Here is a 12,275-nt window from a genome sequence, read left to right as displayed (position 1 = left end):
TCATATGTCTGTTGGCGGCAGAAACAGACCTGCATATCATGATAAATTAAAGGATCTTTATGGTTGTCTAGTACCCTATAAAACAGGATTTAAATCACTACTGCACACTTGCAACAGCAAGCTGTGAAAAGCAGCATGGTGTTAACCATTACTTTCACGAAAATTCAGGTTTTATAGAGACTGTGGGAAAATAAGGGAAGATTGGCAAGGAGGATTATAAACACGCTCAAGTGACCTGCAGCCGAGGTGTAGAAAAACACATACACCATACTAATTATTGTTTAGCCTAGTGTGTTGGACAAGTAGAACATCTGTGTTTCAATAACATAGGCCTGTGATAGACTTGGAGGTACCCTATCGAACATGCTTGAGATTCCTGCCCTGCTGTGGGAAAGATCAAAGCAGAGTGGTAAACTACGCCTGCGCGAATCCCTGAAATACAGGTGAAAACAGCAGGTTCAGTGATCGTCTAGCAGGACCAAGCTCCCTGGTGCCTGCATCCCTGCTTGTGTGCCTCTTCCTGGGTGCTGCTTTGGGGATCCCCTGGCTGGTGAGCTAACAAAAAAAAATTACTCTGCATTTCATCTGTGGTTTTGTGGTTGTTCCTGCATCCTGCCTGTGCTGGCTTACCCATTTGGCGTAGTCAAGAGGATCCAGGAACAGCCATGCCATAGCTGGCAAAAAAGTTGGGGACTGGAGAGGCTACGATGGTGACTCCCTGTATTCCAGGATGGCCCAGTACTGAGTGGTGGACCCTCATGGCCACTTTCCTGGCTACATGGGCTCCACCAGAAGCATGACCTGAAATAGATGATGGGGTGGTTGTTACCCCCCAGACAATTGAAACAGGTATGCATAGATTGCCATGAAAAGTGGCATCGGATTCTTCTTGTAAGTTAATGGGAAGATTGGGACAGTTATTAGTTACCGGTCTTAGAGGTCTTGACTGTGAAGTTGTTGCATTACAGAGTAAAATGAGAAAATTGGAAAAGGAAGTCGGCACTTTACAAGATGCAAAGACGATCACACAAGAAGTAATTATTACTGAAGCAAAGCAGTGCCATGGGCTGCAAGACACTGTAGAACAGTTGATAGCACATATTGCTAATAAATGGAGCGGGGGAGTGAGTGAGTTGTTGTGTGGTGCTTAGTTACAGGCCAGGGTTAAACCATGACAGTCCTTTTTGGTGCCTGACGTGGGCCATGAAGAGTTCAAGATAATGATAGATTTGATTAGAATGTGCTAGATGAAATTTATAGTTGTTATTGCTGTTTAGCTGTTAATTGGCAGGCTTCTGTGCTTGCCATGGGCCTTGCATGCCTTACTGTATGTTAGAGTCTAGTGCTCGTTAGCGGCTGCTTGTTGCTTTTGCTGCTTGGTGTACTGCTTATCATCTTACTCGGATGTACCTGGGAACATTTTGATAACAGCAATGGCTCATGCGTTGATTATGGGATTCAATCTAGACAGGGTAGCAGTAATGAGAAGTATCAAAATGCAGCTTTTGAGAGGAGCACCCGCCTCACTACAACACTTGATTATACCAGCAGTCACAAATGCTATGGGTAATGTAGGTGCCCTCACAAATACCTTGAGGGAAATTGGGGCTATAACTTTGGGACCATCTGCGTGGGTGGTGAATAAAGGAAAACTGGCAAAACCAAAGCCAGTTACATCACAGGTGATGAGGAAACAGTTGTGGAATGATTGTGTACAAGCCAGTGTCCCATGATCAGAAAAAAATGGGATTACAACATCAGAAATGTTTCGCCAATGGCAAAAGGTAGTGCCTATGCAAACCAGCCAACTGCCCCTTGCCCCACCACCAACTCTGTGCCCACCCTCCAACCCTGCCTGCCACCTCAAAGCAGGGCACTACCGGGCAAATACCAAAACAGCAGAAATGAAGGTTTGGCAGGTCCCTGAAAATTGCTGCCACAGTAGCCTCTTATCATGAGGGGGACTCACACCCTTATGTTAATTTAACTATAAAGTGGTGGTCTTGGGGGATTTTACGTGTGTTAGCTCTGGTAGATACTGGAGCTGAGGTTACTCTATTACATAGTAATATTGATAATAAAGTAGCCACATCACAGATCTGTGACTGGTGGGAAATCTGACCCCTGCCCTCTGAGCTAAGGTTAATAATAGGAAATGCCACTCCATTTACAACAACAGTGTTAATGTTAACGGTGTTGCCTCACTTAAAGAATATATCTTGGGTATTGATGTGTTGTCAGGATGAACGGTTGAAAATTTAAATAGTTGCTTCTGCTTTGGGACTTCGCAAAAGGGATTTGCTATTCGATCTGTAATTGTCTTGTGTGGTGGATTCCCAAAGTTGGATCCTGTTGTGCTGCCTGTGCCTGCCAAAGTGGTAACTGTAAAACAATATCATGTTCGGGGGGGGGGGGGGGGGGGGGGAAGGAGGAAATTACTCAAACCATTCAGACACTTCAGCTAGTGGGAATCATTAAGGAAACCATGACTGCTTTTAATAATCCTATTTGGCATCTTAAAAAATGAGACAGCACTTGGAGAATGACTGTAGATTATAGAGAATTGAATAAAGTCACTCCCACCACCACTTGCAGTTACAGTACCAGACATGGTTACTCTTACAGAAAAAAATCAGAAAAAATTTACAACCCTGGAAGGTGGTGATAGATCTTGCTAATGCTTTCTTTCTGATAGCCATTATGTATTTATTAAGTATGTGCACATAATTGTGCTATTTGTATGCAGCTATATTTAAGGTCATTATATGGGTCACGGGGAAAGATAAAATAGGGTCAGTGGGCCTTGAATACCTGGCAGGTTGATTACATGGGCCCCCTGCCCCTGTTGAGGGGTGGCGATATATATTCACTGCTGTGGATACAGTGTCAGGACCGTTTTTTCCTAAACCCACCAAATATGCTAATCAACATAGCACAACTTAGAACAACTCAGTCATCAATACAGACCTCCTCACCAAATACAAAGTAACCAAGGAACACACTTTACTGGACGTAATGTCCAAGATTAGGATCAAGAGCTAGGGACAGATTGGATATTCCACGTTGCCTACCATCCCCAAGCTAATTGATTGAAAGAATGAATGGGATGTTGAAAGAACAATAAAACAAGCTAACCAGTACTAAAACTTTACAACACTGGAGTTCGCAACTTCCTAAAGCAGTCTTTTTGTTAAATAGGCAAAATATTCACAAACACCCTATGATCATATTACAACACCTCCAGTACAAAACATGGTGAGGATTGAAATTCTTCCAGATGGTATCTCTCTCAAAATATTAACTACAGGGGAAATGGAATCATTTACACCAATGGATTGCATGGTGGGACTGTGACCTATTAGTCTAGATGTGAAGATTCATATAATAACCCCTGAGAATGCCATATGGTTCTGTACCCCAACGTCTCCTCTTATTTTACATCCTCTGTTGATATCAGATTCTTGAGTTCTTGTATTTCAGGTATCTTTGACAAATGCCTGTGCCTTATCTAGTGGAGATAGCATTGGAACAGTGTTATTGGTGTTGCAAACCTAACATTGAATTGAAGTTCAATCTGAAAAAGTGCAAGCCCATAACTCTTCAATCTGTGTTGGCAATTACCCCACAACAGGTTATCAAACCTGGAGTGATATTAGCTGAAGGAGCTGGAGCAACAGCATATGTATTACTACAAATAGATGACACTACTGTTTTCTTCCCTTATCAAAGGTCGGCTTGTTATGTTTTGTAGTCTAGTACTACAGGCACATGCCCTGGACACATTTCTGAGATCAACATGTAACTACTTGGATCTGTTTGGCTTGTACTGTAACTAACTCATCTGCCCTTTGTATTGAAAGAGGATTAATGGCTGCAGATCTTTTGACAATGTGTTCAATTGGCATGCCAACCCCAGTAGCTGTATTACAGTATTATGCTATGCTAAATGCTTTTGATATTAACATTCCTCATTGTTATTCTTTCCAAGTAGGTAACAGCTATACGCCAAAGAACATTATACAATCAATTGGCGGTGGACTATCTCCTTCTTTGACACCATAAACACTACTCCGATTTTGAAGGCATATGTTGCTTCAACATAACCCATGAATCAGCCAGCATAGAAGACACCATTCAACATCTCCAGAACTTAATGCATCAAATGAAAAAAAGTACTGGTGGTGCCTGGCTGGCTGAGTGTTTTAATCCTCTGACAGGATTAGTGGAACACCTGATTCAAAGCATTATTGTAGAAATATGTTTATTCCTTTTTCTATATGTCTCTGTAAACTACCCTGCCCTACACCCCACAAGCCCAAATGGACACCTCCAGATTTGCCAGCCGCAGTGGAAGTGGTCCCTTGAGTGAGGGTGTGGAGTATGGTAAAATAACGGAAGATTGGCAAGGAGGATTATAAACACGCTCAAGTGACCTGCAGCCGAGGTGTAGAAAAACACATACACCATACTAATTATTGTTTAGCCTAGTGTGTTGGACAAGTAGAACATCTGTGTTTCAATAACATAGGCCTGTGATAGACTTGGAGGTACCCTATCGAACATGCTTGAGATTCCTGCCCTGCTGTGGGAAAGATCAAAGCAGAGTGGTAAACTACGCCTGCGCGAATCCCTGAAATACAGGTGAAAACAGCAGGTTCAGTGATCGTCTAGCAGGACCAAGCTCCCTGGTGCCTGCATCCCTGCTTGTGTGCCTCTTCCTGGGTGCTGCTTTGGGGATCCCCTGGCTGGTGAGCTAACAAAAAAAAATTACTCTGCATTTCATCTGTGGTTTTGTGGTTGTTCCTGCACCCTGCTTGTGCCAGCTCACACAGAGACCCAGACAGTCCCTAAACAGCCATTATCTTATCATTCTGCCCATTATATTAATGAAATTGCTTCTGCAATGGAAGGCAGCCACCTACATCCCTCACTGACATAGCAGGTAGAAAATGTGTATTACCTTACTTGTTTCTGAAAGCTAAACTGCTACTTACAACTTGCAAAGGTGATTAATTCTCATGCTGAAGGGACATAAGTAGACTGGCAATGGGACTAGCCACTTCATGGCTTTCTTTTACTAATTACCTCTACTGAGCAAGAATAAGCTGCTTGCCAGGTAATTACCCAGAGAAGCCCTACTGGGTTTCTGCTTCAATTCTGTCCATTTTTAGATCGCTGCAGCTGACTTCCACCAGAGAAATGCTGCCTCCTTACACTAAAGGGTCACAGACTCACTTAGACCAGCTGAGGGCCCACCCAGTCTCTGATTCATCCTCATGTTCAAAGGCAGGTCAACATCAAATTCCCAGCAGGGTGCTCCGGGTTTTGCCCTGATGGGTCCTGAAAGTCTCCATGATGGAGGCTCCAGAGAAACATGTCCCAGTGCTGTTATCTGCATCTTGATTCCCCCCCCCCCCGGTATATGAAACCTCTCTAGACTCCAGGCAAAGTATAAACCATTAACCACCACCCTTTGAGCCCAGTGATCCAGCCAGTTATCAACCCATATAGCAGTCTAGCTGTTGAGACCATAATGTCCCAAGTAGCATATGAATATGAGGACAGTATTGCTAAAGCCAAGGTAGATGATATTCGTCACTCTCCCCTCATTCACAAATCTAGTCACTTCATCATAGAAGACAATCAGTCATAATTTATCTTTGGTACATCCATGGTTGCTATTCCCAATCACCTTCTTCTCTATGCTCCCAGAAACAACCTTTGCTAGAAATGATCTGTCTTTTGAAGACAGGTAGAATATTTGCCTTTCTTAAGTTATCAGGGAACTCCTTTGATATCCATGACCTTTCAAAGATCATAGTGTGTGATAACACTATGACATCAGCTAGCACACTTGGATGCTTCCCTCCTGGTCCTATGCACTTGTATGGGTTGAGATTTCTCAAGAGATCCATGACTCAGTCTGCTTCCACTACTGGTAATTTGATGACACAGAGGCTTGGAAGACTTTGTTGGTGAAAACTGAGGCAAATAAAGCATGGAGTACTTCAGCCTCACCTGCGTCTGCAGTCACTAGCTCAACCACCCCATTCAGCAATGGGCCACATTTTCCATGTTTATTCATTTACTACTAATGTAGCAGTGAAAGATCTTCTTGCTTCCCTTGATGTCCCTTGCAAATGTCGACTCCGGGTGAGCTTTGGCTTTCCTAACATCATGCCTACATGCCACTGCAATGTTTCAAAATTCCTCTTTCATAGCCCATTCCTGTTTCTACTCTTGTATACAGCTTTTTTGCACTGGAGCTCCATCATGGGTTATCTGGTTAGCTAAGCCAGTCTCCTGATACATTTACTTGCTTTCAAGAGTACAATGATGAGATGTTCTTGCGCTGAGAGGAGGTTGTCCTTAAACAACTGACATACTAGGTCTTTCAAGCCAAAGCAAATCAATGCATGCTTTTTTTGTTAGGGCTTAAACTTCCAGGTGTTAACAGGGTAGTGACTCCAGCCCTACTGGAAACTTACTTACTGTCCAATGTGAAAAATCTCTAGCCTTGCATGTAAAGTCTCATGCGACACACTCAAAGCATTGCTAAAAGAGTTGTTGTCTGTTACCTGTACCTACACACTGGTCACATCTCAGTTTGTGGAAAGACGTCTTCAACATTTCCTGCTTCCAATGCATTGAGCTCATCACATAGCAAGGTAGATGACAGCAACAAGGGTGTGGATCTGAGACCTGTGATTATTAGCTGAGAGTGCTGGTGCAAAGCAACAGATTTCTGGGGCTCGAAACCAAGGAGAAGAGAGGGCAGACACTGAGGATGAGGAGGTCATATCTGTGGTGCAGCTGAAGCAACAGGAGTAGTAATTGGTAGAGAAGTCTGAAAACCAATTCTTAATATCTTCCTATTGTCACTACAGCTATGAAACCCAGAGGGCTTATGGGGATTGCACTTTCCACTAATACATGTACAATGGAACAGGCCCAAAAGGCTTAGGTGCTGCAGGTGAAAAAGATTGGGGCCAGCAAAGTCCCCTTTTAGTTTGTTTTTACACAAAGCAACACCAAAAAATGAAGATATTTCAGAAAAAAAAAATTATTCTGGTGGTAGATCATTATGGTTGCATAGCTGAGGTTGCAAACATTTGGAAAGGCTGTAGTCTGACCAGCCTTAACCCTCCCTCCTTTCTCTTCTCTTATTAATAAGTCTTATCGCATGACTCTAATTGTAGGAATTAGCTTTTTTTTTTTTTTCCTGCAGCACTCATTAACATTTATATTCAGTTTACGTCCAAAATGTCCCAGGTTACACTAACTGCTGCAAAAGCACTTGAAGTAAGTGCTATGTATATATGTGAGAGGACAGAGCACAAAGAAATTACAGGGGGCATTTACAACATACAAGAAAATGATTCCTGTGAGAACAGTTGCATGGCATATTCCTTTCATGACTCTAGTTTTAAACAATCAATGTTTTCTTTAAGATCTTCATTGGGAAGTAAGTGACATTGTAGTGCAGAAGGCAGAGGAAGAAAAGCAGGGGAGCCAAAAGCATGGAAGGTACTGAGACTAGATGCTGGAGTATTGAATCAATAGCAGAGAAGAACAGTTAGAAGGAGGTCCAGATGTCACAGGACAGAGGGTAAATATAGTCATCTTCCAAGTTTTAGAGCCCCCAAATGCTGGAGGCTATCACATTTTTGGGCTATCAAATAAGTGGGGCAGATATTATTGGGTTTGATCTCATCCCAGGCTCTTTTTTGCTTTCAGAAAGGAGCTTGAAAGCCCTGGAAAAGGCTGTAGTCTTGTTGACTGCAAGTTTCTTGCAAGCTACTGCCATTTTCAGTGCAGAACAGAAAAAAAAAGAATTTGCAAATAGCTTCATACCATCTTGGAAGCTCTCTCAGGCACCCAAGGGAATGATCTATCAATGAAGTAGAATTGTTGCATGCGTACTGTAGGAAAAAAATGTTTCTACTGGACAAACATATTTATTGTTTTAAAAATCCAATGTCGTCTACAATTGACACCCAATCGACAACAATATAACAGCAGAAGAAAGCATCACTAGGAAAATACCTTTCCCTGGCTACTACAGCTACATAAATAAGTTAGGTATTGAATTGTGCTTTGGATCAAGGCAAGTCCAGGTACAGGTTCTGGAAGAACACAAAGCACAAAACACAAAGCCTGTGTTACAAGCACTAATGAAGTGGAAGACGTGGCCCACGACCCACCTCCCAGAGCTTAGGTCTTACTGTGGCCCAACTTCCAATGAAGCAAGGATGCAGCAAGGTTGTGGTTAGGCCTGGTGTCCATTACAACACGGGAGTCTGTACTGTCAGCTAGAATTGAGTGAGTCAGCCTTAAAATAATCACAGAATCTATTCAAACAAGCAGTCCCACCCCAAAGTGGTATATCTCTTCCCCAAAAGCAACAGCTTCTCTTCTGGTAGGATGTTTCACTGCTTCTTTATCACTCAGCCAACTCCTTTCTTATCCTTGGTATGCCACAGATTGCTAGGAGCAAAGAAAGCCTCCCTACTCCCCCACATTTGATCATCCCTAATTACCTTCCCCAACTCATTAAACAAAATCCTTTCTTTGGAAACCTGGGGGGTTTGCTGTATCAGAATTGCTTCTCTATTTCTGTCATGCACACTCAGACACACAAAATGTTCTTACATCATTAAGAAGCAAAACACATTGTTCCTGAACCAGTGTTTTCAAAAGCAGTGTTTCCAAAGCCAGCATTTCCTGAAGCCAGTGCTTCCTGTGGGCTCCCTAGACAAAAAAGGTTTATGGAGCTGATTTCTGCAAAGCCTGATGTTCCAGTCAGTCAATTGTGTGCAACTATTGCTACATATTCCTGGCTTAGAAGCCTTCATTGTGTCATGCCCTCACTGCAGCCTCTGTACCACCAGTTGCCTCTCAAACCAGAACACATCTCCCTCCTCCCCTCCATGCAAAGTAACACAGCTGTAACTAACCCCAGGAGTTTCAGAACTGCCACAAGTCTCAAGTGCTAGAACGAGCATCATCAGTCATGTTCCCTGAATATCATAGCACTATATTTCCCCTCCTATGTAGGGTGTTTAATGGTGAATTAATTTACTGAATGGGCAGTAAAGTACATATACATGTGCGTGGGTGTGTGTCAGAGTGTTAGGGGAAATCAGGGCAAGGTGGAGAAAGAGCAAAAGAGGAGGAAAGGAGGAGAATGACTGGAATCATGACAAACTTGGGTCTGGTTCCTGCACAGGCTTCCTTGTGCACCCAGTTCCCATACTCCCTGATCCTCAGATCCCAGCTGTAAATGGGAAGCACACTTTGTGTTCAGATATAAACACACTGGAAGACTGTGTGAAGTTGCACACCTACAGCAGTAAGCCATTAAACAGATCAGGTAGGAAGGAACAGTATCTGTTCCTGTAAAATAGGATAAAGCATAAGTACCAAACAGGGTGAGGCAGCTGGGGTGGGGAAACAGACCAGACAGGAATGGGGAGATTCCTACCAGGAATGAGATTCCTGGTTCATACAGGACTCTTGTCTGTTATTGTTTCCTTCTTTCCCAATCTGTGCTTGAAGCAGGAAGAGAGGGGAAATGGTATGTATTTTGGAACACAGTGCTAGACCCAGACTTACCAAATCTGCCTTTGGTAAGTCTCCTGAACTTTCTAATGCTTCACTTCCTCACCCATGGATAGTATTTACCAGTGGTTCAGTGCTTCTTTCATGTGTCACATGGCAGGGTAAAACCCCTTCTCCTCCAACCCTACGGTGCTCGTAAACTTCACTAATCTAACAGGTACATCTACTTATGTTTCCTTCATTTCTTTGCCACCCCTTTCAGGATAATCTTTGTTTCCTTTTTGCTCACCCTCAGTAATATTCTACTTTACTTCTCTAGCCATGTCTTTCCTATTAAGAAGGAAATCCTAATTAATCCCCTCCTGGGAGCCGACTGCTTTCAAAACAGCTTATTTGCAGCAGGTTAACAATAACTGAATGGCAAGGCTTAGTCCTCGAAATTTGCCACTCAAGCTGAAACCAAGGATTTCAGACATCACTGGGGCAAATAGCTAATATATAAAATGATGAGGGGATATATGTGATATATAAAAGGATGCTAGATTAGGTTTCTGGAAGCAAATCACAAAAAGGACTTTTCAATCACTGCACAAGCTTTTTTGCTTTCCTCATCCTACACAAGCCAATGATTAGGAAACACTCATACCAAGGGAGACTCCTAAAGCCAGACAATCATTAAGCATGACACTGGGCGTGCCTTCATTAGAGTCCTAGGTGCGTGAGAGCCCCATTTAGAGAAAGATATGATAGCAGTTTATTTGTAAAACAGTGGAACCCAGAACCCTCACCACAGTCGTCATCTAAAGCTTTCAACAGGGATGGTCAGGTGAGCTCTCAAGGCTCCAAAAGCAACCTTCTCCATGCTCTTCTCACCATCACCCACACTGTAAAACCAGCCTTTTTCTAGTCACTACATGACTTTCTACTAATGATCACACCAAGATCCAGAGTTCGGACACTTCAAGACAGATAGAATGTTCCCAGTCAGAGCAGGTATCACAGACAGACAACATTTAAGATGTGGGCTCTTTTGGCAAAAGCATACCTTTGGTTTTGTGGTTCATTCTTTAGGATGCTGCATGCCAAGTGTTCCACAAAACATTCACATAAATGGGAAGTGCCGGTTTCAAAGAGAACAGCTTGAGAAAATAGTAAGTAAACTGACTTGGATTTTAAGCAGTACAAGGCTGGAGAGCAGGCATCAGTAAAGTGCAGGCATCAGTTAAACCAACCTTGCAGTAATGTAAACATCAAGAAAAGACAGCTTCCCCTACCTACATTTTTTTGGTTATACTTCTACAGTAATAAATCACACTTTAAAAACCACTCCACACACACTTTAAGTTGATAAAACAGCTTTCCACTAGTGATTAATACATCACAAAGTCAACTCCACCATTGGTTAAGCTTTAGAAGGAAACTACTACATTTCAGTGTGCATGTTTGTTGTGTTTGATATGAACTAGAGGCTAGTTAGTCCCTGGCACCAACAGTACGTTGCATGAACATTCACAACTCTCACTGCAGTTTAAGATGATAGAAAAAAAGCAGCTTCAGGTCCCAAGATTATAAAACTTAACACACAAGCCTAATCCATACAACCTGTTCAACGGAGACTAAGGCTGCCGTAAAACTAGCTTAAGTAATATTGCAACTACCTATTTGTTTTCAATATTGAGGCAATTAGGGTAAACAATTAAACCTTACCTTCATTCCTTTAGTAATTCCATTTTTCTTATAGATTCCACTTTTTAAGAGGTTGTTTTGTTTCTGATGGTGATGATGTAGATGTCCATTGCAGACAGCATTGGGATTAGCCATCTGTATAAATTAGTCAGATTCTCAGTTCTTAAGGGTGTCTCAGGTCTTTCTACTGTAAGAAAGACAGTGGGACAAGCAGATAAAGTTCTTGGTTAAGGCCTGAAAGGTATCCAACTGGTCTGTCAGGATTTTCCGGGATGAGAGGAGGAACTATCTTTTGCAATATCTTAGAAACTTAAAACTGTTTCTTTTATACACCTTCAACCCCAGCAAGCTAGAATGCAAAATACATAGCAGGAGGTGTGCTCTTAAAATCTCTGAAAAATACTGCTCATTGCTGGCTATTGTATGAACACGGCTTCTATGAGTCAACAAAACTGCCGCAGCTATCAAGAAGTGGGTGGATTCAGAGGCGGAGACACTTAAAGATATATTACCTCTTAAATATATCCCAGTGAGGAACATTACATTTTTTTCTCCTGATTACACTCAACGTAGAGCTTCGTTACTCCATTTACAGTAATAAAATGTTTTGAAAATTTAAACAGAGTAATCTTTAAAACTACATCATTTATCTTGCTAAGAGTACATTGGCTGGAAAAAGTAGTATTTCGCTGACTAGAACAGAACAACTTTTTTTTTCTTTTTTTTTCTTTTTTAATCTCTTCTTATACAGGTAGCATGATAGACACAACATTAACCCTGCAAGGAAATGGAAAGCGTTTTAGTATTAAAATGCAATTTAATCTAGAGCTAGACACAATATATTTGGCCCTATCCTACAGATGCATGCACAGGTATTACTAGAGTCAGCTGTCCTTCAAACTCAGTTTGGCCAGTAATGGGAGAAATGGTATGCTATTATAATTAACAAGAAATGGACTTTCATAAAGTTGATTAATTTAGTTTTAAAACAAGTCAGGCTTTAATCACATGTGAAACTACTAAGGAGG

At 42.0% G+C, this 12,275-nt stretch overlaps 1 protein-coding gene across 1 annotated transcript in view; it reads right to left on the bottom strand.

The window, feature by feature from the left end:
* The window catches only part of SPTLC3 (serine palmitoyltransferase long chain base subunit 3), an 87,802-nt gene extending 76,420 nt beyond the window's left edge, over positions 1-11,382 (bottom strand). The window contains exon 1 of the mRNA XM_049801541.1: positions 11,269-11,382. Within this exon, the coding sequence (XP_049657498.1) occupies positions 11,269-11,382 (114 nt within the window). The remainder of the gene's footprint in view (positions 1-11,268) is intronic.
* Between the last annotated feature and the right edge of the window lie 893 nt (positions 11,383-12,275).

This window comes from Accipiter gentilis, chromosome 5 (assembly GCF_929443795.1).
Source record: "Accipiter gentilis chromosome 5, bAccGen1.1, whole genome shotgun sequence".
In the NCBI taxonomy this organism is placed as follows: Eukaryota; Metazoa; Chordata; class Aves; order Accipitriformes; family Accipitridae; genus Astur; species Astur gentilis.
Note: the sequence above shows the minus strand (reverse complement) of the source record. Positions and strands in the feature narration are given on the sequence as shown.